General features: G+C 43.6%; 2 protein-coding genes across 10 annotated transcripts in view; both read left to right on the plus strand.

Moving 5' to 3' along the window:
* Window positions 1–17,310, plus strand: part of CSDE1 (cold shock domain containing E1) — a 53,365-nt gene extending 36,055 nt beyond the window's left edge. For 6 of the 7 annotated variants that reach the window (XM_038379551.2, XM_038379554.2, XM_038379553.2 and 3 more), the window contains 3 exons: window positions 1,802–1,965; window positions 4,229–4,361; window positions 16,033–17,310. In XM_038379551.2, the coding sequence (XP_038235479.1) occupies window positions 1,802–1,965; window positions 4,229–4,361; window positions 16,033–16,080 (345 nt within the window). In that variant the 3' untranslated portion in view covers window positions 16,081–17,310. Of the gene's footprint in view, window positions 1–1,801; window positions 1,966–4,228; window positions 4,363–16,032 lie in introns of those variants that run through there. The other variant, XM_038379556.2, reaches the window with a different exon arrangement.
* Window positions 17,311–17,608: 298 nt separating this feature from the next.
* NRAS (NRAS proto-oncogene, GTPase) lies at window positions 17,609–24,720 on the plus strand. 3 transcript variants are annotated; one of them, XM_043500308.1, is made up of 6 exons: window positions 17,609–17,752; window positions 18,015–18,142; window positions 20,098–20,276; window positions 20,806–20,965; window positions 22,597–22,720; window positions 23,435–24,720. In XM_043500308.1, exons 2-5 carry the CDS (start codon window positions 18,032–18,034, stop codon window positions 22,714–22,716), a joined length of 570 nt encoding a protein of 189 aa, XP_043356243.1. In that variant the 5' UTR covers window positions 17,609–17,752; window positions 18,015–18,031; the 3' UTR covers window positions 22,717–22,720; window positions 23,435–24,720. The 3 variants fall into 3 exon arrangements, 2 of the variants coding, with proteins under 2 accessions (XP_043356243.1, XP_038235487.1); XM_038379559.2 differs by having other exon boundaries at window positions 17,619–17,755; window positions 18,017–18,142; XR_006276441.1 differs by having other exon boundaries at window positions 17,609–17,755; window positions 18,017–18,142; window positions 20,806–22,720; window positions 23,435–24,017.
* Window positions 24,721–26,228: the final 1,508 nt, after the last annotated feature.

The following is a 26,228-nucleotide window of genomic DNA, read 5'->3' on the forward strand; positions in this document are numbered from 1 at the left end:
AAACTGGACAGGATCTAAGATTGGAAGCAACAAATAGCTTGACTGGCAGATGCCCTGTGCCTCCATAGAAAGTTTCTGAACTAAAGTGGCATCCAGCAAGCAGTCACTTGTAAAAATTTCTGACTACATGATTCAAAATGCATCTGAGCGTAGGAGCAGATCTCCTCCTCTTCCCCTCCCACCCCGCCATGGATGTGATTGTGCCACCCCTGTTTGCTATGTTCAGGGGAGGGGAGGGAACCTTCTTAATGTTGCCAAAACAAATGGAGCTTACTGCTTCAATCTACCAAATTGGGGGAGGGGATAGATCAGCCACAATTTCTGCAGCAAGGATGTTTGCAGCAGTGCTCTGACCAGTGAGAGAAAAGGAGCTCCACAGAGACCTGAATAGCTTGCAACTCAATCTGTCCATCAAAGAGGACAAGTCACTGGCCAAACTCTCCCCATGTGAGGATAGTTCTGAGAGCATGTCAGAAGAGCATCTTGGCAAACAAAGATTTGGATGCCTTCACACGTAGGTAAACCAGATATTGGATCACCATTGCAGCCTGGGTGGAAAAAAATGTGGATCTACTTTGTGTTCAAGTGCCCAATAGCATTTGAGTTTCTGCAGGACTTTATTTTTGCAGTGATCCTATTGATTTAGGCACAATCAACTAATTATCTGTAGTTAAAACAGTCTTCCCTGCACAGAACTGTGTACATTCCAAGGCAGTGAAGACTTTGGTAACCCATGTGCATGTGACTGATAACTAGAAGTGTCACCAGCACTATTATATTTCAGTGATACCTGTACAAGCTTCTGGCTGTTTTTAGCTTTTAGATTGCTGCTTTCAGGTCCCAAAGAAATCCATTATGTCTTGAAATAATGCATAGTAATTTAACACAAATTAATCCAAACAGTTCAAAGTGGTCTTTTTTAATATGTTGATGCTGTCATTGTTCATACCCACATGGATGGTGGTAAGAGCACCACTTGACAGTCCCATATCCTACCTCATCTTGGAAATAAGCTTTCAAATCGTTTGATGTGCATGATGATTTTCCTATGGGAGACGTTTTGTTCCTAACTTCAAGTAGTTGTGTCCTGAAATATGAGGGCTGATATCTCTTCAGTTTTTATCATAGCTAATGTCGCTGCCAATAGATTATTTGTATAACTGTCTAATTCTTTTTTTTTTTTTTAATTCTACTAAACTTTCTGTATGCAAGTATCTTGTAGGAAAATCCACAATCTGGTTGGCAGGAGGTGGAAGGATGGAATATGTTGCCACCTTAATTTCACTGGGCATTCACTTCTTGTATTAAGAGTAAATAAGAGCACCTGATGGAGGCTTTCTGCCACTTATTGTGTATACTTTCTCACAAGAGTTGAATATTTTACCTCCTGCGTCCTTTTGTTTGCTTTCTCTGGACCCCTTCTGCTATCAGACTTCTGAGATGGAGCGTCTGCAGTTTAACTCAGTATTCCACATAGTTGTTCCTACACAGAAAGATAACAGTATCAGTATTAGGCCACGATTTTAAAAAAGAATATGTAAGTTTTACGCTTCTAAGGCCATATTTAGGACCATAAGTGGCCTGACTTCCAAAAGTGCTGCGACATTAACCATGCCCTTTGGCTTAATAGGTGTTTAAATATGGATTTAGAATCCTGAGGTTAGGCATCCATTTTTTTTTTAAAACCTTGCCTGCACTCTGTCCCTTTTTAATACAACATAGAAACAAAGTGGAGTTGAAATGCAATAGTGTGTCCATTTGAAATGACATGAATGAACTAAATTGCATTGCTGTTTTTCAGTTTGGCTTCATTAACTATGAGGTGGGTGACAGCAAAAAACTCTTTTTTCACGTGAAAGAAGTTCAGGATGGTGTAGAGCTGCAGGCTGGAGATGAAGTAGAGTTCTCTGTGATCCTGAATCAGCGCACAGGGAAATGCAGTGCCTGTAATGTATGGCGTGTCTGGTGAGGAATTGGGATTATCTGGTTTAATCGGAAACAAATATCAAATCTCTGTAGGTCGGGGGGGGAAGCACACACTTTCCTGCATGGGAAAGTGACGCTTGTTTTACATGACAGACCTTAATGTGCTTTGTGTTAACTGGCATATTTGGTAAATGACTGCCTTCTATATTATCAAACATATTGCACAAGTCCTGTTCTTAATAGTCACTGAATGGACAGCAGCATTCCTGTCTATTGAAAGGATTAGAATCATATTTGACAATGGGAAACATGGATGTGCACAGGTAAACCAAGCAAAATAATGAAATTAAAAGTCAAGATTTAATAGAATGGGCCACAGGGCTCTGTGAAGACAGGGTGAGTGAGGTAATATCTTTTATTGGACCAACTTCTGTTGGTAAGAGAAACTGCATAAGCTTGAAAGTTCTTCAGGCTTATGCAGCTTCTCTTAACAGAAGCTGGTCCAGTAAACTACCTTGTCTCTAATATCCTGAGACCAACATAGCTACAGCAGCATTGCATACAACATATGCAAAATGTGTGGCAGTTCAACAAGGGTTGGAGTCAAAGCTTATGACTAGCATTTTACTGATATTCAGAAAACTTCAGTGTAGCTCTGCACACTTGTTATAAACCTCTTTCCACTGATCCCTTACTGGTAGACATTTAATTGCAAGAAAATGGCAGTCAGACAGCTTTTTATTTTGGGTGCTTTGGAAAACGGTGTTCTGCACTGAAGGAGATTTTGAAAACTATGCCAAACTGTGGGAGAAATCGCCCTGAAGCAAGTATAGAACACGGAGAGAAGAAATGCTTTCCTGCCCTGTGTTGGCTAAGAGTGCACAACTCAAGGCAGAGATTAGTAGATATAGTTTGAATAAATCTGCTTTGATTTTTTTTGAATGGCTGACCATTAATACATCAGTTTTACTTTTAAAAGCCTTTTGCAGTAGCAGCTAGGTGTGCACAAACTTTAAAGCCGTGTGGTCACTCTCAAAAATGAGCAGAGACTAAACCAAAAAGCTTCTTGCATTTGAGTTAGAGCTAATCATCCTTCATTTCTATAAGACTGAAGTGAGGGCCCCACCATGGAGAACACTGCCACCATTTGCAAAATCTTTTAACAAAGATGCTGACAGTGAGATCCTCACAGCTATTCTTACATGCTGTGAGAAGTATGGGTCAGTCAGTCTCTCTTAAATAACCAGGTCCCAGACAGTTGATTGAAAAACTATGTAATGACTTGAATGTAGGAGTTACGTAGTCACAATGGCCTGCCCCACTCAGGAAGCAGGCAATTCAGGACTTTCTACTGGATCTTCCAGATGTATTTCAAGCATATCCCTAAAGAGAGTGCATTAATCAGCAGCCAGGTTAGAGGGAGTGGTACTTTTTCCAAGCTCTACATACAGAGCTGAGTGGTTAAGGTGCTCGACTACAATCCTGAAGGTCATGGGTTTGTCTCACTTAACCTCAGACTGTGAAAGCCTGCCTCCAGTTCACCTAGCTTCAATATGGCTACCTGATCCATTGTTAGGACGGTCAAAGGTGGTTGGATGTGATTCCTGTACCATTGGTCATGAAACTGATGTGCTTTAACCGCATCAGCCTGAGGAGCCATTGGCTCAGGGGACCTATGACTTTGACTGTGTGCAAAATTTACATACCCCTTCATTCTTATGTGAGGAATTTAATTTAAATATCAGTATCACTGGATATCTGCACTAACCCCTTCTGAGATGAATAGGTAGCTCACGCAAGTCAGAGCTATTGTTCCAAGTGCTGCAGACACATGCAGTTTACACTTTGAGTTCATCTCTGCAACTGTAACAGCCAGTTGTTTTTCCAGAGATTCTGGAGAGTTGTTGGCATGTTGTACCATGGCATATCAATGATTCCTGAGCACTGGCATTAAGCTTAATTGGGATGTGACACGCACATGGGGTGACTGCTGAAGGTTTGCATTGAGAGGAAAGATTGTAGCTTCCTGGCTAGCTGTAGAGGATAAAGCTCTGTGGGCCCCTGCTGACATCTGAGAATCCAGGGGCTGCAGTAAATATCGTAGGACCTTGGGGTTGGTATAATGTCCTTTCCAGAAAGCCCATCTCAAAATGAGGTGACTTCTTTAGTCTCAATTTCTTTTTTGTCTTGGTACAAATTTCCAATTCCCAGTCACGTCGTGTGCCTTCTTCCCAAATGTTAGTCCGGACATTGTCCAGGGGATGGCTGCTGCTCCAAGTAACTAGCTCCATTTCTGTTACAGTGAAGGTGCAAAGGCTGTTGCTGCTCCGCGTCCTGATAGACTTGTTAATCGTTTAAAGAGCATTACTTTAGATGATGCCAGTGCTCCTCGCCTAACAGTTCTTCGTCAACCAAGGGGACCGGATAACTCAAAGGTATACTTTTATGATAACAGCCTAGTGTGCAAAATTACTGTATATAAATATGGTAATAGAATCTTGATTCTTCAAGATGAATTGTTCATATGATTTGCACTCTTGGTGCATATGTACCCCACATACATGAGATCAGATTCTTTTTTTGCCAGCAGTATCCGTTGGGGGTAGTGCCTGTACTCTAGTGTCTTTAAACATACACATCTCCATCAAAGGATGTAAACGGGGCTGAGTAGGCCCAGCCATCTTAGTTTCTTTTTATTGCTGGTAGCAGTGAGATGGAACTCCTGCAGTATCCACCTCCTTCTGTGTGTATGTAGTTTTGTGTTAGGCTTGTTGCCAGTTGGCAATACACAAAAAATCCTTATTTTAATCAGCTTCTGTGTTTAGCACAGAACCTTCCCCTCCGTACAAGGGCTCTAGCAAAACAACCAAAGTGAAATCTCCAGGTTTTAAAACCTGCCCCTCTGTGCAAAACCTCAGTGTCACTTACTAATGGGCACCTCGTGCCCATTATTTGTTTGGGAGAGCGTTATACTGCAGGCAGCGTGTCATGTATGTAGATCCGAGAACTGGAAAAAAGCCCACTGAAAGTTGTTGTTCCTGGAGTGTTCTGTGCAAGCCTTGCTGGATAATGAAAGGAAGGATGCAGCTAGACCTCAATCTTCCATGAACACCTCAGTGAAGAGAAATTCCACCCCAAGCTGCTGGGCTGTCAACCAAGAGACCCCAGCATCTGCACCCATTCCAGCTTCAACCTCTGAGGTAGGAAGGAGCACCGCACCAAAGTTGAGCTGAAGTGTAGGTCACCTGTGCCTACTGAGCAAGTTATTTACCATCACTGTGTTTACAAGCCCTAGTCTTAGACCAGGATAGTATGGTGCTAGGTGCTGTACAAAGAGAGTCCGTGCCACAAAGATTAACAATCAACTTATAGGACAAGGGACAACAGATGGATACAGACAGGGCTTGGGGAAGAGTACAAGAAAACAGGACAATAGGTCCTGTAAGCATGGTGGGCAGTTGTGCACCAGTGGCCTAATCGTTGTCCAGTTTTTCAGAGGCATCATGGCAGATAATTAAGGCGGAGGATAATAAGGTACCTTTGTGGATGCTTATGGGGAGTTTCTCCTAAGCATGAGGGACAACATAGGAGAAAGGATGAAGTTGCTTGCTTGCTTTTTGAAAACTTTACAAATAGGTGGGGGAGACCAATCAGAGTTGAGGTATCTAGATGAATAAGGCAGGGGTAGGCTGTGAAGAGTTTTTAAGATAACAAGCAGATTACATTTGATCCATAGAGAAGGGGAGCCAGTGAAGTGATGCAAAGAGGAGTGATATGGGCAAAGTGACAGTCTAGGAAAAAGAAAAGGAGTACTTGTGGCACCTTAGAGACTAACAAATTTATTTGAGCATAAGCTTTCATGAGCTACAGCTCACTTCATCAGATGCATCTGATGAAGCTCAGGAAAGTGCCACAAGTACTCCTTTTCTTTTTGCGAATACAGACTAACACAGCTGCTACTCTGAAGTCTAGGAAAATGATCTTTGCAGCAGCATTCGGAATGGATATGAGCAGGGCAAGATTATGTTTGTCAAGGCCAGAGAAAAGGATTTTGCAGTAATCGACAGTTAAGGCACAAGATTCCTCTAGCCCTCTCAACAGTGAAGGGGCACCCAAAGGCTAAAGAAGGGTCCCTCTGGCATCCTAATACCAACTGTTAAGAGCACCAGTGGTATCCAGCGGACTACGTCTCTTAATATTGAGCCTTTGGTACCCAACATACTAGGTGACTTTTCACTGGGCCTCATACTGGAGTCTCCTTTCCTTGAGAGGTTTAGGATGGTGATAACTAAGCCACTAGCTGCTACGTCTTCAGTATGGCAGGTAAAGGTGGGATCGCTGGTACCAACTTCATCTTCTACCTAGCTAGAGCACTCCTGACAGCATTTCTCCTCCTTGGAAGAGGTGTTCTCATCATCTTCATCACCATTCAATCATATCAGGGACTTGTCTCCTTCGTGCTCTTTTTGGGTAGCACAATGCAAAGGGCTCTGTAAGGGAAGTTTTCCTGCTATCCTAGGACTCTCAGGGTGAACATCCTTTCTGGTACTTCCCTGGGCCGTACTGGATGCTGTGGGAGGGTGGGAAGCAGCCATATTCACATAAGCCTGCATCATCAGCCCCTTCTAAGGTTAGGTTCACGCTTCCCAGAGGCAATATAAACCAACACAACCAGGTCAGCTAGTGCCTTTCCAGGATCTGAGACTGCAGAAGGAGGAAAGTGAAGAGGAACAATATTTAGAAGGGGAAGAACTTGTCCCTGCTGCGACTTCCTCATTCTGTCCTACCGGGCAGTAAATATCCTTCAGCTCCTTTCCTTTGAATGGTTTCAAGGTGTTTCAGGACCACCATCAAGCACGTGGCAGACACTCTAGATATATTTCTGGAAGTTGTGCATAAGAAACCTCAGATTCAAGGAGCTCATTCACCCTGCCATGCCTATAAATGACTGTTAGAGCCTGCAGAAAACCTGTTCCACAAGCCAGGGCCCATTCTGGCCCTATCAAAGTGAGCTGACAGGAGGTGTCAAGTCTCTACAAAGGGATTGGAGTACTTGTGTTGTCACCTCTTACCAGGGTTGCTTGGGATAGCAGGAGTGGCTTTCCAACCCTACACCTAGGGGGTGAGACCCAGAGACTGGGACCTGTTGGACATGCAGCTGTTCATGTATTAGCCTCCTAGATGTTGCCGATGACTAAGCTCTCCTGTGCAACTGTTTCAGTATCGAACAGGCTACCTCAACACCAAGAGTAACTAAAGACCATCTGTCTGAAGGACAGTTGATAGTCCACATGTCCTTACATGTTGTTGTGCCAGATGTGGCTAACACAGCAGCACACGCTATGGTTACGTTGGTAGCCATGAGAACTTCCTGGCTCTGATTATCAGGGATTCCCAAGGAGGTTCAAACAACTGACAGTCTTCTCTTTGATGGCAACAAATTTCTTAATCCAAAGGGGGATGAGGCCATACATTTCTTGAAGGACTCTAGGGCCATTCTGTGCTCCCTGGGCCTCTGTTTCAGCCCCAAGAAAGAAGCAAGCAAGATCAGACTTTCAAGCACCATTTCTCTGCTGATTACTATTACCAGCCTCAAGAGACCTCAGTTTCTGAGAGAGAAGTAGAGGTTCCAGGAACAGTAACTCTCTGACTCTTCCTCTAGTGCTTCACAATGTCTTTCCCCTGGCATTCAGTTTGACACTGTTGTCATGAGCGTAGGAGAACCTCCAGAGGATCTAGTCACTTCTGCCCCCTTTTGGCAACCATCTCTTATTTTTGGGAAACCTGGATTCAGTCATCTCAGACCTGTGGGTCCCAGGAGTTGTACAAGCCAATTCCAATCCCTTCGTACTACTTATGTTCCCTTTCTCACCCCTTTTCATGTATCCTTCTCCTAAGATACTGTTAAAACAGTGGACTTCTACAACTAAGCAATGGAAGAGGTGATCTTGGTAGTCAGGGGCAAGGGTCTTTATTCCCATTGCTTATCCCAGAAAAGGGGATTGGCCTCCCATTCTGGACCTTTTGTTTCAACACCTTCATCTACTGTTCAGTTTCAGGATGGTGACTCTAGCCTCCATAATTCTTCTGTAGATCCACAAGATTGGTTCAGAGCTCTCAACCTGCAGAATTCCTGTTTTTACAGTAAGGTTTCCTGTGGGTTAGATGAATTAGATTCCTTGTAGGAACACCTCATTACCAGTGCGGGATCCTGCCCTTTGGTCTTTCCGTGGCACTGAGGATATTCGCAACTGCCAAACCCTTGGTGGTAGCTCATCTAAGGAGACGAGGGATCCTGGTCTACCTATATACCTTGACTGACTGACTGATTCAAGGAAGATCTCCCTCACTTCCAACATGTGACCAACTCAATTCAAATAACCTTAAGTTATTTACCATTTTGGGCCTCAAAGTCTGAGGAAATCCACATAGACTCGAAACTTAGCGCTCATAGTAGCCATGTTAGATTTCAGGACAGTGAGAGCTTACCTTACAGAGATAGTTATTTGAGGTTTATCAAGATCACTCAAGAACATCAGTGAGACTGGCCTCTCAGACTCTTGACACATCTTAGAAATGTAGGGCTGGAAGGGACCTCAAGAGGTCATCAAGTCTAGCCCCTCTGTGTTGAGGCAGGACCAAATAAACCTAACCTATCCCTGACCAGTTAATGTCCAACCTGTTCTTAAAACCCTCCAATGGTGGGGATTCCCCAATCTCCCTTGGAAACCTATTCCAGAATTTTTCTGCCTTTTTTTTATAGTTAACATGTTTTTCCTAATATCTAACCTAAATCTCCTTTGCTTCAGATTAAGCCCCATTACTACTTGACCTACTTTCAGTGGAGGACAATTGATCACCGTCCTCTTTATAACCACGCTTAAAATATTGATGTATTACATGGGCAGAAGAGGTCATTATGATCATCTAGTCTGACCTCCGGTATAACACAGGCCATAGAACTTCCCCCTGAATAATTCCTAGAGCCAAGCTCTTAAAATCAAGATGGGTTGCTTTTTTCTAAAAGTCCACCATGACCCATGGTAAATTGTTCCCATTGTTAATTATGTTCACTGTTACAAATTTATCTTCTTTCCAGCCTGAATCTGTCTAGCTTCAATTTATGATTGGATCATGTTATAACTTTTCTACTAGATTGAAGACCCCATTATTAAATGGTTTCAGAGTAGCAGCCGTGTTAGTCTGTATTCGCAAAAAAGAAAAGGAGTATTTGGGGCACCTTAGAGTAACTCATTTATTTGAGCATAAGCTTTCATGAGTGAGCTGTAGGAAATTTTAGTCTCCAAGGTGCCACAAGTACTCCTTTTCTTTTTTCCATTATGAAATGTTTCCCATGTAGTCAGTTGCTCTCTAATCAAGACAACCCACCTTCTTTAAGCTGAATCAGAGAATATCAGGGTTGGAAGGGACCTCAGGAGGTCAATCTAGTCTAACCCCCTGCTCAAAGCATGAGCAATCCCCAATTTTTGCCCCAGATGTCAAAATGGCCCTCTCAAGGATTGAACTCACAACCCTGGGTTTAGCAGGCCAACGCTCCAACCACTGAGCTCTCCCTCTGAGCTCTTTGAGTCATCACTGAGACATGTTTTCTAATCCTTTAATCATTCTCCTTGCTCTTCTCTGAACCCTCTCCAGTTTACCAACATTGTTTAATTGTGCCGACCAGAACTGGACATCGTATTCCAACAGGGGTTGCACCATAGCTAATTCCAGGGGGGAAATAACTTCTCTACTCCTGCTTGAGATTCCACTTAATGCATCCTAGGGTCACTGATGCTGGCTGACCAGGTGCCAGCTCATGCCCAGGCCTCGCCAGAACTGACAAATGGATGCAACTGGAAACCAGTCTGGCTCACCTGGGTTAGAATTGTTAAAATAGTTCTTAAGTTTATAAGAAATGTGTTTAGTGTTTCAACTTTATGAAATGCTTATGGGTTGCTGAATGTTAATCTCTCTCTCTCTCTCTGCATCCCATGTTATAAGGTAACGTTTAGGTGTTTGCTTCAACGTAACTATAGAAGTGTTTGCTATGACGCTGGAAATCCCCACAGTCAGGAGAGAAGCATTACCAAGTGTGAACTTGTGGTAAACTAGTATAAAAGTCATGTTCTGCCCATCAATAGAGACCTGTAGACACCAGATGAACCATTTGTAGAACATCAGTGGACAAAGACTTATTTGCTCCTCCTATACTCATGAAGAGGGGATGTGTACAAACCTTAGTCCGAACTGTGGTGGGAATAAGTCCCTGACCAGAAGGAAGCATATCACTATTCTGCTGAGAAATTTGGAGAGGGCAATATATCTAAGCATAAGCAAGGGATCCCCACATTCGTAGCCCTAAAGGACACAGAGCTTGCACTTTACAGCAATTTCTATAACTTTTTGAAACCTAAGATAACTCTTCTGTGCGTGATGATGATTACCTGCTTTAACCCAGAAGTCACCTACTCCAGGACATGCCCAACAAAGAAAGTAACAGAACGCCACTAGCCGTCACCTTCAGCCCCCAACTTTAAACCTCTCCAGTACCTCATCAAGGATCTACAACCTATCCTGAACGACGACCCATCACTCTCACAGATCTTGGGAGACAGGCCAGTCCTCGCTTATAGACAGCCCTGCAACCTGAAGCAAATACTCACCAGTAATCACCCACCACACAACAAAAACACTAACCCAGGAACCTATCATTGCAACAAAGCCCGTTGCCAACTCTGTCCACATATCTATTCAAGGGACACCATCATAGGACCTAATCACATCAGCCACACCATAAGAGGCTCGTTCACCTGCACATCTACCAATGTGATATATGCCAACAATGCACCTCTGCCATCTACATTAGCCAAACCGGACGGTCTCTACGCAAAAAAATAAATGGACATAAATCTGACATCAAGAATTATAACATTCTAAAATTCAGACCAATTCTCCAATTTTTCAAGGTTCTGACTCCTAATCCTGTCTTTCAAAGTGCAACCCCTCCCAGCTTGGTGTCATTTGAAAGTTTTTATAAACATACTGTCCACTCCAGTCTCCAAGTCATTAATGAAAATATTGAATAAGAGCAGACCAAGGACTGACCCCTGTGGGACCCAGTTTAGATACACCCTCAGAGTGTGACAGCAAATCATTGATAACTACTCTTGAGTGTAGTCTTTCAGCCAGTTGTGCAGCCACCTTATAGTAGTTTCCTCTGGATCATATTTCCTTAATTTGCTTATGAGAATATCATGTGGAACTGTCAGATGGTTTACTAAAATCTAGAAGGACACCTATGTGATGCAGTTTGCCAGACTTCACCTATGCTCCATGCAGGGGACGGTTGAAATTTGTCTACCCAGCAGACACTGCATAGACATGAAGATCAGTCTTCTCCCTCTTAAATTGATAAGACCCTCTTCAGGTGTGCAATGGAATAACCTTCTCCACCTCTGCCTACCAAGACTCTGGTGGCAGATGCCTCTTCAGGGGTGGAGGGAGCTTATCTAGATCACCTTCAAACACAAGGTCTTTGGTACCCTCAGAAGTTCATCTATAGCCCAGAGCCATCTGCCTGGCATAAAAAGCATTTCTGCCTTTACTCCAGGGATCCATGGTCCAGGTGCTGACAGACAGCATCACAGCTATGCATTATGATGACAGAAAGGAGTAGGTAGTCTCTACTGATACTAAGGGAAGTGAGGCAAGATGCATGACTGATCACGACTGCCCAGGCTATAGGCAGTTCTGGTATTAGGACCTTATTCACCTTTTACCATAGCCACCATCCCCTTACTGGCCTTACCCAACAGTCTTGCAGAATAATGGTCAGATCCTGCACTTGGACCCTGCTTTCTTGTATCTGATAGCCTGGATGTTTGACAGGATGACATCCACTGAAAGAAGCTGTTTAGCTGAAGTTCAGAACATTCTGCTCCAGAGCAGGAAAGCGTTAACTAGACTGACTTGGAAAACTCCTCCTTCCACTTAGTTTTATATTGGGGCATCTCAGCCCCAGCTGTTGCCCTTGATTGTTCATTGGAGCACTAGTGGACTGCTGACTAGCCCTGAAACAATGTGGAATATTTCCGAGGGTCCATCTGGCAGCAGTATCTGTGTACATCCTATTCCTGTTCAGAGCCATACTGTACTTTGCCACTCTTCAAAGCCTAGGTTTTTTTAAAACTTGTTCTCCCTCCCCCCCCTCCCCGTCTTTCCCATGTCTGAAGACTCTTCCTATTTCTAAAATCTTTAGGGCAGCTACATGGAGCTCAGTCCCCACACTTATAATATACTGTTCCTTGATAGAGGCTTCCACGTTGGATGCCTGCTTTGATAGGGTTGTCTTACGGTCATTATCTAAGTAAGAGTCCTGTTACCCACCCCCACCAAGGAAACACACAACTTTTTGTTTGAGTCACCAAAAGTGCATTCATGTGAACAATCTCTGAGCAGGGTTACTTACTGTACTGTAAGTGTCTCTTGCGTATTGTCCACATTGGTTCCACAACACACCCTCCTCCACTACTGTGGAATTCTATTCCTCTGGGATTCTGTATTGGTGAAGGAAGTGGGGATGATTGGGCCCGCTCTGCTCTTTATCTGGCATGGGGATGTGAGAACATTAGGGTGCAGGGATAGCCTCAGTGGACACTTGGCTAAAAGAATCTGATCCTGTTTACGTTACCCACATATGTACCAAGAGTGGAATGGGTGTGGACAACACATCACAAAGAACCACATTACTATAAGGTTAGTAACTGTTCTTTTTGTAACCTGTGAATGCTAAATGCTGATAAAGGCTAAAACTGTTCTTAATTTGTTACAGGTTTCAGAGTAGCAGCCGTGTTAGTCTGTATTCGCAAAAAGAAAAGGAGTACTTGTGGCACCTTAGAGACTAACAAATTTATTAGAGCATAAGCTTTCGTGAGCTACAGCTCATTTGTTAATCCATTTAAATGTAAAAGTCAAAAATCAAGGCTTCCTGTCTTGCTGTTTGCCACAAGCCACTCAAGCTGCTGATCCCAGAAAAGTCTGTAATGCATGCCCACCTTGCACTAACATAGTTAATCTGAATTTCAGAGCTGGGTGTATAATTACCACCTCAGCTGGCAGGTGATGCTAACTGTCTTAAAGAATGACAAATGGATTGCTAGAAGGCAAAATGTACTCTTCTGCAGCAATCCGTTTAAAAACTCCTCTAGAGAAACAGCTTCCTAATGAAAGAGCCTATTCTCCTTTGTGCAGAAATAATCCACCTAGGAGAAAGGGGAAAGAGCTGGAGCCTCAGCTCATTGAATTTCGTAGGAACTTTTGTTAGCATGGAGGAATCTGGGGGAGCCCAACAAGCTCACTCCTCACCTGTGTTCCCTCTAAGGTGTGTGGCTGCACAGGAGGCCATCAAGGGCCATGCACACAGGTGAGGGTGGTGGGGGCAGTGATGGTAGTTTGGGGTGTGCAGTGCTTGGAATGGGGGGAAGACTCCTCTCCCCCGGTCAGCACAGTATCTTGTTTAGCAGAATGTATGTTGTCACCATCTGAATAGCCAGGATATTTCCACAATAAAACAGTCAGTAGTCTGTCAGAGAGATGCTTCTAGCAAGCTCCACACAGAGTGCTAAGTTTTAACTTCATGTAAAGGTCTTATAAATCTCCTTCTTGGCCATTACCTATCATTTAATTTTTTCTCTGTTACACTGTCTACGTTATTTTATCTCATCCTTTTTTAAAAAATGGCAAAAATAGTATTTCATTGTCCCTGGCTTACCATTGCATAAGAGACCAATTACTTGGATCAACTGGCAGAAAATGTTCTTGTGTTGAGGTTAGTCACCGGATCAGTATAACATTGCCCCTCAACTTGAACTGTGCTCTGAGTTCAGAAGTAAGAGCATGTGTTAAGCGTTCCATGAAAGCTTTAAGTATCGGGTGAAGAAGTGAGCCTTTCCCATTTATAGATTGCAAAGGAACAGTCTCTAGGTAAGACAAAGTTAATACAAATTCTGATAAGTATGTTTTGGTTGAGCTCCCCTTGGGGAAACTACAGGGTCTGATGGTTGCTGTATACAGCCTCATTAGGGTGAATGTCAGCTGTGCACACTTCGATGAAATTCAGTGTTGGTAAATGCAAAGTAATGCACATGGGAAAACATAATCCCAACTATACATATAAAATGATACCACTCAAGAAAGAGATCTTGACATCAATGTGGATAGTTCTCTGAAACCATTGACTCGGTGTGCAGCTGCAGTCAAAGGAAACAATGTTGAGAATTAAGAAAGGGATAGATAAGACAGAAAAATCATTGCCTCTATATAAATCCATGGTACGTTCACATCTTGAATAATGTGTGCAGATGTGGTTGCCCATCTCAAAAAAGATGTACTGGAATTGGAAAAGGTTCCGAAAAGGGAAGCAAATTATTAGGCGTATGGAACAACTTCCATATGAGGAGAGAGTAATAAGACAGACTTTTCAGCTTGGAAAAGAGACGACTAGGGGGGGATATGATAGAGGTCTATAAAATCATGACTGGCGTGGAGAAAAGTTTACTCATAATACAAGAACTAGGGGTCACCAAATGAAATTAATAGGCAACAGGTTTAAAACGAAAGTATTTGTTCACACAACACACAGTCAACCTGTGGAACTCTTTGCCAGAGGATGTTGTGAAAGCCAAGACTATCCATCCCAGGGTTAAAAAAAGAACTAGATAAGTTCATGGAAGATACAGGTCCATCAATGGTTATTAGCCAGGATGGGCAGGGATGGTATCCCTAGCCTGTTTGCCAGAAGCTAGGAATGGGCGACAGGCTGGATCACTTGATGATTACCTGTTCTATTCATTCCCTCTGGGACACCTGGCATTGGCCGCAGTTGGAATACAAGATACTAGGCTAGATGGACCTTTGTTCTGACCCAGTGTGGCCACTCTTACCTTGAAATTCACCTAGGAACATGGGTAGCCACAGAAAGTCCCCCAATGCAGCAGAACTGTCATGGTTACACTACATGTGAATGGGTAACTTCAGCTAGGTGCAGAGGACACAGTACATCCTGTATGCGAGACACTAGAACATAGTGTATGTGCATGAGACTCTGAAGGTGAACTTGACTGTGCTACCTTAATTGTCCAAGCTGATCCAGTGTAAAAATATAAACCACATGAAGGTTGAATAGTCTATATGACTTTCAAAGTGCTTTGTATTAATACAAGAGGATGGTAATAAGGGGAATTTGAGTGGTGTTTTTTTAATTGTGGTTTTTAATTATTTTGAGCCTTAGTGTCCTGATTTTAAAAAGAAACATTTACTTTGATTTCCAAATAAAAGTATTATATTTTACGTTCGGACAAGACCTTCAAAGATGAAGCCTTGTCTGAATATTAAATATCGCAAGCATTTTGCACAAGTAGACAAGATTCTTCCTATCCAAAATTCCCCTTCTCTTTCCAAACTCCTACACAGTGCTCTGTGCTGTTGGCTTAGCTGGCTGCCGATTTTCCTCAACAGAGGTGGCTGCATTTCAACAGTATATTTATATGCGTAGTTTGCAAAGCATGTACTGACCCTTGTGGAAGGAGGCTGTAGGAATGAATGGATAAGCACTGCTGAGGTCACCTGAAGACACCTTTCCTATGACCTAGCTAGGTACTAGCAGTAGGATGTTGGGAGCTCTTGGTGAGAGATGGGGCTGTTGTGAAAGTAGGGAGGAGATGATGGTGCGCACAACTACAGATAGCATTGATATTGGTGCTGCACATAACTAATTCCACAAATGGATGGAAAAAATTAGAGCGAACACTGCTCTTCACCCTTCCAGGTGTGTAGAGGGGATTCTTTGGAGCTGAAGGAAATGATATGGAGCACAGTGCCTAGGTAGAACTGCAGACAAATGCATGGGAGCTCTGTGCTAACTTGAGCCAGCTTTGTCCCCAAATATGAACATCAGAAATCCTGCTAACACTTTACCCTGTAAGAAACAAAACATGAAGAGTGGGCTACACTTTGATATATTACAGCTCTCTCAATTTCTCCATCTGTTAACCATATAAATTATTTTACATTGCAGTTGATTAATGAGGTTTTATGTCATTACAGGGATTTGGTGCAGAGAGAAAGATTCGTCAAGCTGGTGTTATTGACTGACTGATCCATAAAGCACATAACTAAAGTACGATCAAGCAGTGGGAGCTGGTGAAGGGTACTGAATATCTCCCTATTCATCCCTTCCAAATTCTAAGAAGCTATTACACCAGTTTTAACATCTTCCTCATGTTATGTTTAAAAAACTTATGAAACCATTTTAAAATTATGCACAGTTGCATCCTGAAAACTTAAGGTGGCGCCTTATAGTATCACATTTTAGACGCTTTTTGAATGGTGCATTTAACGCAACTGGTAACTGCAAGTCTACATTGCCTATGTAAGTGAACATTATAGACAGTTCTACTCCGGTAGACCTTATGAAATTCTGCACTAAAAAGATGTATACTCTACCTTCATTATTTCTGACAAGGTGTTACTATGCCTTAGCTCTCAGTTGTATTATCTTCCCCTCCAAGTGGGAGGCTCACTTCCTGTTTGTTCAGATCTAATTCTGAGGACCATATGAGGGTGGACTATATGAACTTTTTTATATATAAATCTGTATGAGCATTCAGCTAACTTTATTAAGTTGATGGCCAAATGTTACAATGTTGTTTTCATCTCTCATTTAAACTTGAGTCCATGTAGCAAAGTTCTGTTAGATCTCAGTGAAAGTACCTTCCAGAGTAGATCTGTTTTTGTAACTTTCTGCAAATAGTATGTGCAGTGCAGAATTTCAGAAGGATAAGGTGTGCCATTGGTGTGGTAATTTAAATATATAAAACAATGCACAAATTTTGCTGCTGCTTAGAACACTGCAGCTTCTAAACCCAGTTTCTTTTACTGATTTAAATTTAAAAATTGTGCCTGAAGTGAATACATTTTTCTTTTTGCAGCCAGCACCCAGTGTACTGTAAAAGAATAAATACTTAGGCTTTCCATAGCTGTATTGAGATTTTCATCAAGGTGAAATAGTTAATGTATGTGTGCTTCCCCCCCTCCCCCCCATTCTTCCCCAGTCACACTTTATCAAGCAAGAAAACTGAATGATTGGTCTAAGTATTACTTTAACCAAAAAGATCAGGAGTTATTTTCTTTGAATAGAGGGCAGTACTGTGTTTTGGTTTTTTTTGTTTTTGTTTCGGTTTTTTTCCATATTACCTCTATTCTCAACTTAGAGTTTTTCTTCTCTGGGAGATACATTATCTTTGTGAAACAAACATTGCTTTCTCCAATTTTCTGTTAATGGCAAAGAATGGAAATAGAATAAAGTTTTACTGATTTTGAAAAGAATGCCTCCCGTTTTGTCTCGAAGTATACAGTCCGCGCTCGCGGTATCTTAATGCTAAAGCCTGATGTCTTGTTTCTGCACCGCTGCCTGCGGGGTTTATAAGAGGGGTTGTGGCCCAGCACAAGGGGCGTTGCTTTCTGAGACGGTCTCTGCCGGCCCCGCCCGACACCTTGGTCCGCTCGGCCCCAGGGCTGCGGCCTGCAAGGCGGAGGCCCCCACAGCGCCGGCCCATAACGCGCGCTCCCCCGCCACGCTCTGCGGCCGGGGCGGGGGCGGGGGCCGGCGCGGCCTCGCCGCCAGGGCCTCGCCGGGCTCTGCTCGCCTGGCCTTCCGGCCTCGCCTGATGACGCCAGAGGCGGGGGCCGGAAGCCGGAAGGACGGACCCACTTCGGCGGGGGGGGGTTCCGCTTTCTCGGGTCCCGCGGAGCCTGTCGGGCCGTAAAGGTGAGAGGCTCCCCGGGACGTGCCCCGCCCCGCGACGGGCTGGGCGCGGGGCTGTCACCGGCGCAGAGCCCGCGGGGCCGGCGTCCCGGTCCTGCGTCGGAGGGCTCAAGGCCCCCTCCCCGGGGCGCGGAGGGTCAAGGGTCCTCCCCGTGTCTCGGGGGCCCGGGCTGGCCTTTGCCCCGGCTCTCCCCTGCCGCCCCGTGTCTCAGGGCGAGTGGGTCCCGGGCCTTCGCTCCGCTGACATCTGTGCTGTGACCGCAGGTTCCCGGCAGGGCGATGACAGAGTACAAGCTGGTGGTGGTGGGAGCTGGTGGCGTTGGCAAAAGCGCCCTGACCATTCAGCTCATCCAGAACCACTTTGTGGACGAGTACGACCCGACCATAGAGGTGAGTCCCTGATGCAGGCTGGGCGAATGAAGGCACACCTTGATCCGTACGACGCTCCTGAAACAGACTGTTTGTTCTTGTGGTTGATTTGACGTTGAGTCACTTTTTGCAGTTAGGCTGTGTTTGCACTGCAGCTTTTGAACCCATTCAGGGAAGTGGCATGGCTCAGAAATAACAAGCTTCAAATGCACTTGTAGCTCCTGTAAACTAGTGCAGCGGGTTAGCAATCCCTTTTCTAGCTCTCCAGGTGAGGCTGACTTAGGCTGTAATGCACTTTTGTACAAAAGGTTTCACTCACCCTTCTCTACTGCAGCATTCATACAGATTTATTACTTGGTCTTCCCAGGCAATGCCACATTGCACAACCCAGCTAAGTGCTGACAGCATCCTGGACTTCCAAGTTGAGAAGTTCACAGTTGTTCTTGGTCTTCATGTTCAGATCTACAAAAAGTTTATTTTGAATGTCCACTATTCCAGGTAAACCAGACTCTGGGCATCTGAGCTGAAGCAGGTCAGCCACATGTACCTTAATGTACACCTTATTTGTTTCTGCACATGGTGCTTTACAGCATAGATTGTCATCTCCCCCTGTTGTCCCACAGAGAGGGAAAGGACAAGGGAGAGTGCTATCTGATTCTGAAACTACTTGGGAAACTAATATATCTATCATGAGGCAAACAATGGGTGTTGTGTATAAGTGGTTGTAGTTTAAGCCTCTTTTGAAGGACTATTTTGAGACACATCTATTGAGTGCACTGCAGTACAGGTAGGCGCCTGTGTGCATTTCATCCAATATTCATGTAGCCTTTATTTGCTTGTATGGGTAATCAATCACTACATGTATTTTCATCATTACCATTTTGCTGAAAGAGGGGGAATCCTCTCCACTGCACTGTCCGTTGAGTAAGTTCTGTGGAGGAAGGGACCATTTTTGTTCTGTGTTTGTAGGGCACCTAGCACAGTGGCATCTTGGCTAAATCTCCTCATTGCTACTGTGGTACAACTAATAAAAGTAACTATGAGTAGGGTCATAAATCCAAGGGAAGCACATTCCTGTGTCCTACACCACCGGTTTGACTTGGTTCCCAGGACAGGCTGTCAATGATTTAATGAGGCTTTATTTGGTGCTGGTCTAGCCAGGATGATCCTGAAGTTAATGCAGTAAAATTATCACTAGTTGTATCATTTGAGTAATATTTTATGAGGTAAATAGAATTGAATTATTTGTGTTTATAGGTGATAATGCATAAAAATAAAACAGATGTAAGTGTATAAAACAACCTCCAAATGTTGGACTCTTGCCCCTTCTAAAAAGGACATAAACTGGGAGAAACCTCTTCTGAGTCATGCTCAATATTAGTTTCTTCTTTCTGGGATTCTGTTTGGGGATTATAGAGTCCACTGTACCTGGGGGCATATTCTCCTTGATGCATGGAACAGAGGTACATCATGGGGGCTATTTTATGAGATGTTTGGGTTTCCTTTGCTGATATAAGAAAAGGAGTACTTGTAGCACCTTGGAGACTACCAAATTTATTAGAGCATAAGCTTTCGTGAGCTACAGCTCACTTCATCGGATGCATTGCTGGTATATAATTTTATAACTTCCTTGTAGATATACTCCTCAATGAATCACAGCAGAGGTTCCTTCTCCCCCTACAGCAACAGTGCAATAGGGGGCAGTATTTCACCTTTCCAGAGGTGAAAGCCTTTTTGTCATGAAAGTATCATGCTGTGTTAAGGTCACTAGCGATACACCCTGCACTTGAAATGCTTCCTCAGTTAGAGTTCATGAGAAGGTGTAGCAAGACATGGAATTGCTGCCAGTTTTAGGCTTTGGACTAGGAGGTGCCTTTGAGACACTCGCTAATAGAGTCTGAAGTAAGGGATTGCAGCAGCAACAGCACTAAGTCTTGTCTTTGTTTTAAAAGTTGTTGTCTTTGTATCTCCCTCAGGATTCATATCGGAAACAGGTAGTTATTGATGGTGAGACCTGTTTGCTAGACATTCTGGATACTGCAGGGCAGGAGGAGTACAGTGCTATGCGAGACCAGTACATGAGAACTGGTGAAGGCTTCCTCTGTGTCTTTGCCATTAATAACAGCAAATCATTTGCTGATATCAATCTGTACAGGTATGTTCTGCTCTTCGTGAGGAAGCTTCTCCTAGTTTTATTTTGGAGGGGGAAGGCTGGAGTGGTGCAATCTTCAACTGGCATTGAGCATTATTCACCACTGGAATTAGTGGAGACCAAACTTGCAAGACAATCAATAATCTTCAAATAATAAATGCTGGAAAAATTCCATACAGCACACTGGGTTTCAGAATGCTTTTAAAATTGGACTCAGTGTTTTAGAGTGGTACATAAATTGTCAGCAAATGGAGAATGGAACAGCCACCAAGATAGAGTGTTGAAGATTAGATGGTATTTCAGTGGCATAGCATACAGGACAAGACACCTAGATAGTAGCGAAAGGGGAGCACATCAAGGTGGATGCACTGACAGAGCAACGAGAAGGACGTATTGGTTGATGGGTTAGGAGCTAAGTCCTGTGAGGTCCTTTCCAGCACTGATGTCTGATTTGTAATAAGATGTCAGTTTAAAACTCCGGGTTTTTTTTTTTTTACAAGAAAAGATGGTTTTTAATGTATTCTTTCTCCAGAGAGCAGATTAAGAGAGTGAAAGATTCAGATGATGTGCCAATGGTGCTAGTGGGAAACAAGTGTGACTTGCCCACAAGGACAGTGGATACAAAACAGGCTCAAGAACTAGCCAAGAGCTATGGGATCCCCTTCATTGAGACATCAGCCAAAACAAGACAGGTGACGAGCTTCCATTCTTCCAGTGTGATTTCTCTCCTGGGTGCTATAAATATGGTAGTGCCCCGGATCCTCTGTGGTACTGATGGTCGGGGGCTGGAGATGGAGATGTGTAAATCACTTTCCCATTTTTACCTTTGAGTTCAATGTGAACGTGCAGAGTGGAACTTTAAGAACAGCCATACTGGGTCCGACCAAAAGTCCATCTAGCCCAGTATCTTGTCTTCCGACAGTGGCCAATACCAAGTGCCCCAGGGAATGAACAGAACAGGTAATCATCCAGTGATCTATGTTGTCCATTCCCAGCTTCTGGCATACAGAGATTAGGGACATCATCGCTGTCCATCCTGGATAATAGCCATTGATGGACCCATCCTCCATAAACTTACCTAGTTCTTTTTTGAACCCTGTTATAGTCTTGGTCTTCACAACATCCCCTGGCAAAGAGTTCCACAGGTTGACTGTGCATTGTGTGAAAAAACACTTCCTTTTGTTTGTTTTAAACCTGCTGCCTGTTAATTTCATTTGGTGACCCCTAGTTCTTGTGTTATGAGAAGGAGTAAATAACACTTCCTTATTTACTTTCTCCACGCCAGTCATGATCTTATATACCTCTATCATGTCCCCCCTTAGTCTTCTCTTTTCCAAGCTGAAAAGTCCCGGACTTATTAATCTCTCCTCATATGGCAGCTGTTCCATACCCCTGATCATTTTTGTTGCCCTTTTCTGAACCTTTTCCAATTCCAGTGTAACTCTTTTGAGATGGGGTGACCACATCTGCATGCAGTATTCAAGACGTGGGAGTACCATGGATTTATATAGAGGCAATATGATATTTTCTGTCTTTATTTAATTTCTTTTGCTCTGGACGATATCAAAACCTCAGTGACTCCTCAGATTCACATTGATGGCCTCAGTAGCTGGGTTCTAAAAATACCAAGTCCTTACCAACCAGATGAGAGTTCAGCCATCCCTCTCTTCTGGAGTAGTTTGTAGTAAGACCAAATGCTGTTCTTATGGGATTTTGTCCCAAAACTGCCAAGTTTCCCTTGGCTTTTAATTAAGGCCAGTGTTGAAGCTAAGTCAGTGGCATGTCCTCAGAGTGTGTGTGTTTATATAGAGAGCATTCTTCACTAATCACCCTGTGTTCGGTAGGCTCCCCCAAGTCATTGCTCCATCACTTTGCAGAATGAATCTGGAAAGGGGTAATAAATTGCTAAGAAATTGCCTGAAAATAAAACGTAAACAGGGAGGCAATTTGCCATTGAGGACATAAGCTTCAGAAACCCACCACCTATAGCTACAATCAGCCATTGCCTCCGTTTTTGGAAGGCTGCTGCGTTGGCTGCTTGTTTATGGTTTCCTCAGAGGGAGAATTATCAAAATCAAGAATTTAATTATGGGAAATGTGGGCATATATGCTGGTTCCCTGCTGCACTGAATTGTGGGATAAGTTGGCCCCTGATCCTCGTTGTTCCCAGTTGGCTAGGAGCTGCCCTGGAGAGAGAAATGCGTTTTGAATAAGTATGTCAAAGAATCCTTTGGTGGAATAGTAAAATGATGGATGGAGGAGTGCAAAGTGACGTCCAAGCACATGGGGGAGAGAATGCCTGACCAGGACTCTTTGCATTCAGGGTGTCGAAGATGCCTTTTACACATTGGTGAGAGAGATCCGCCAATATCGGATGAAAAAGCTCAACAGCAGTGAAGATGGGAATCAAGGCTGCATGGGATTGTCATGCATTGTGATGTGATTAGGTGAGTTGTGATTAAATCTTTCACTTAACTCATATGAATGCATCTGTAAGCCTTGGAAAAAGTAGATTATAATGGATCAGTTGCCACAGCCTTTGCTGTATTGTAGAACCTGTTGGTTGGTGTCCTGTGGATTTAACCAGACCTAGAACCAGTTACTTCTCTGAAGTTTGTTTCATCAATTAAGAGCAAAGTTTGAAAGTGGATGGTCTGTTCATGGTCTCTGTAGATTGGACTGGCAATTCCGATCTGTATGTCCCTTTGTGTGACCCCTTGCCAGCTGCCTCTGTTCTTTGGGAAACACTGGTTTAATCCAGAGAAGCCCAGCACACACTTCATACTTCCTTATTCTCACACCAATGCCACCCATGATCTTCACAGCTCTGAGATTGGCATTGGCTTGTGACCTGCTTCTGTACAGCTAACACGGGAAGCACAGCTTGGGGGGGACAGGGTTTTGTAATTGCATCTTCACAGGCAACAAAGGAAGAACCATGCACCATTCTTGGGCGGGTCAAACAAAACTGCAGTAATTCAAACAAATGGAGAATGCTGTAATGGAGGGTTAGATTCTTTCCAACAGCTGTTCAGAAAGCACTGCGCTGCTGAATAAAGTGGGTAGGTTACCCCAGTACTCATTACACAAATATCCTGTCATACCACATGTCCATCATGAAATAGTGTAAAAGCTAATCAAAGATGCTTTTTCCCTTTTAGCCACCAAGAATACCTGGTTCAGATGTAGCTGGAGGACGAGTCTTGATGCCACTCTAAAGCATCTCATGATGATGCCCAGCCAGTACCCTGCTGCCAGCCAAGCAGTATAAAGTCCTTTTCTGTGCTCCATCTGAAGAGAACATCTCTGAACATCTACCTCCTTGCTTGGCTAACTGAGCAGAGAAAGCCCCATCTGTTGATGCACTGAGATTTCTTTTTTTTTTTTTTTTCCCTGGGTAGGTTCAAACAGAAAACTGGTCACAAGAAAAGTGAACTTTGAACACCAAATGCTGTGAAAAAGATGACAACATTTTTACCTCTAGAGTAGATGCTAGAAGTGATGTTTGTTTCCTTTGTATCAGATTAAGACCTGCAGGGCTATCTGAGAAATGTCACTAATCACTGACTGGCAGGTAATGTCAGAAATGGCTTTGCCACTGTTTCTTAATACTCTGCTACCTGTTCCAGATTGGTATCTGCTCTCTGTGTGCACCACACCGCCTACTCACAGCACACCCATTGTGTCATGCCGTTTACTCCGATCCTCTATCTTTCTGTAATAAAAAGGAGAGATCTTTGTTAATTAAGTGCCTGTTTGCAAAGGAGCTTTAGAGCTTTTCCCCATTGTCAGACTGAGGGAATTACCGAGGATTCAGGTTCCCTTGAGAGCTGGTGCACTTGTAAATGATCATGTCTTTGAGAAATGCACATGGTCAGTTTATTTGCATGACTGGACTCTGCCTCTTCATCTAGAGAAACTTCCCAGCTGGAAGCTCCAGTAGACATTGGAGAAGGGAAGAGGGGTCTCCATGTCTAAGGAGCACAAGGCAATGGATCTGTTTTCTCTTCTGTTTTAGTGGGTAGATTCATGTACATTCCATCTTGCTTTGTCACTGTGCCCAGGGCTTCCTTCCTCTCCAGGTAGGAGCAAACTAATCAGCTGCTCTTGTTAATGTTGGCTGGAAATCTATGTGGACAGGTATGTATGTATTTGACAGGTAACCACACCAGTGGATTTTACCAGTTTGGGTGACTATCCATTGTTTAGATTTGTCTAGAACTTTCAATTCTATTTTTAAATTATTTGCCTCATCACCAAATTTCAAATACAGCCTCTGTCAAATGAATCTCTGGGAAGAGTAGCTGGGGGACATTCTCAATGGGGAAGGAGTCTTGGATTTCTGACTGGCTTGCACAATGTGTAGTATTTGCTCCAGACTTCAGTGCATGCAGTCCCTCCAAAAGTGGTGGAGAAGCTAGCAATAAAATATAGCACAGAAAACTGATCTGGCTTCTGATTATGTCTGACTTCAGAATCATCTGTGGCACGGGTTTGCAGAATGAGGAAGGAAATTAATTCAGTGATCAGTACATAGAAGTTTTCTTGGTTTGCTGATGGGATTTTAATGCTTGTTCTACCCACAGTAGAGTATGAGCGAATCTTTGCACAAATCATGGAGATTCTTCCTGGAGCAAGATACTATTTGCTAGTTGGCATGAAGTAGGCCTTACAAGTAAGGGCACTCTTGTAATACCACAGGGTGTTGTATAACTGGGAGAGTATGTTGGGTCGGTCCTTCACTAGCCAATGTACCATTGGAATTGAACTCTGTGACCAGATGAGCTAAAGTAGCATATTTCAAAACCAATCATCATCATGATTGTGGTAAATCCCAAACGGACATGGCCTCCTTGCAGATCAAGTGCCTCCTGGATCAATCTCTGGATAGGACCTTAAGGTGGTCAGGCTGGATGTTCAGTTTGTCAGTTTAGGATGACAACCTACTACAGCTATCAGTTACTCAGTTAGCTAAAGTGGCAGTGTAGCGAAGGTAAAGGTTCCAACCCCGATGATGATCCTTGTGGATGTCAGTATGGTTCCACGAAATGGAATTTCTATTTTCTGAGGCAGTTACCTGTGTTTATGATTAACAACTGTAGCTGATGATTGAAAGGCTGAGGGTTCAAACCCCGCTGAAGATGGTATTTTTCTCAGGGGTTGGACCAGATGACCTCCTGAGGTCCCTTCCAACCCTGATAGTCTATTCTATGATTCTATCACTGGCAGTTTTATCACACCATTAAAGTTTTGGGCACCCACATGATCACTGGCCATGTAGCAGCATTCCTTAGTAAATGTGCTTCAGAATTAGTTGGTCTTTCATACTGATAATATGTCCATATCAAGAAAGCTGCTGAAAATAAACCAATGCTGAAGGACGTGGTTGCTGGGTTCAGCTTCAAATGTCTTTGTCTCTGATCTTGTCCTGCTATTTGACACGGAACAGTCGATGAAGACGATGAGAATTGAAAATGTCATGCCTATGTTCTTCAGCCTTCCTTAGTACCCATGTTTCACTTCCGTACAACAGAGTTGATATAACCGTGGTTCTGTGGATCCACAGCTTTGTAGCAAGCTTGATGTTATGATATCCTCACAGAGGCCACTGAAGGGCCTGAAATGTGGCGTCACATTCTGCTGTACCAGTGTCCACATCTTTCAAGCGTCCTCCTCCAGCACTGTCTCTGACGCTGCCCAATTATCTGACAGTTCCCATCTTTTCAGTATTTCATCCAAACAAGTTAATAGTAAACTGGTTGTAATCTGGAGCTGGAGGTTGCTTGATGGTAATGGCCAGGGACCTAATTTTATCTGGATTAATAACCAGACCAATGCATGCTGCTTCTTACCTGACCAGATCAGCCACCAGCTGTAGATGCACCAGACTGAGCCAAAAAGACAATGTCATCACCGTATTCAAGATCTCGGAGTGCAATGGTGTTCAGCACAGCA

The sequence above is a fragment of the Dermochelys coriacea genome, chromosome 21 (genome assembly GCF_009764565.3).
Source record: "Dermochelys coriacea isolate rDerCor1 chromosome 21, rDerCor1.pri.v4, whole genome shotgun sequence".
NCBI lineage: Eukaryota > Metazoa > Chordata > Testudines > Dermochelyidae > Dermochelys > Dermochelys coriacea.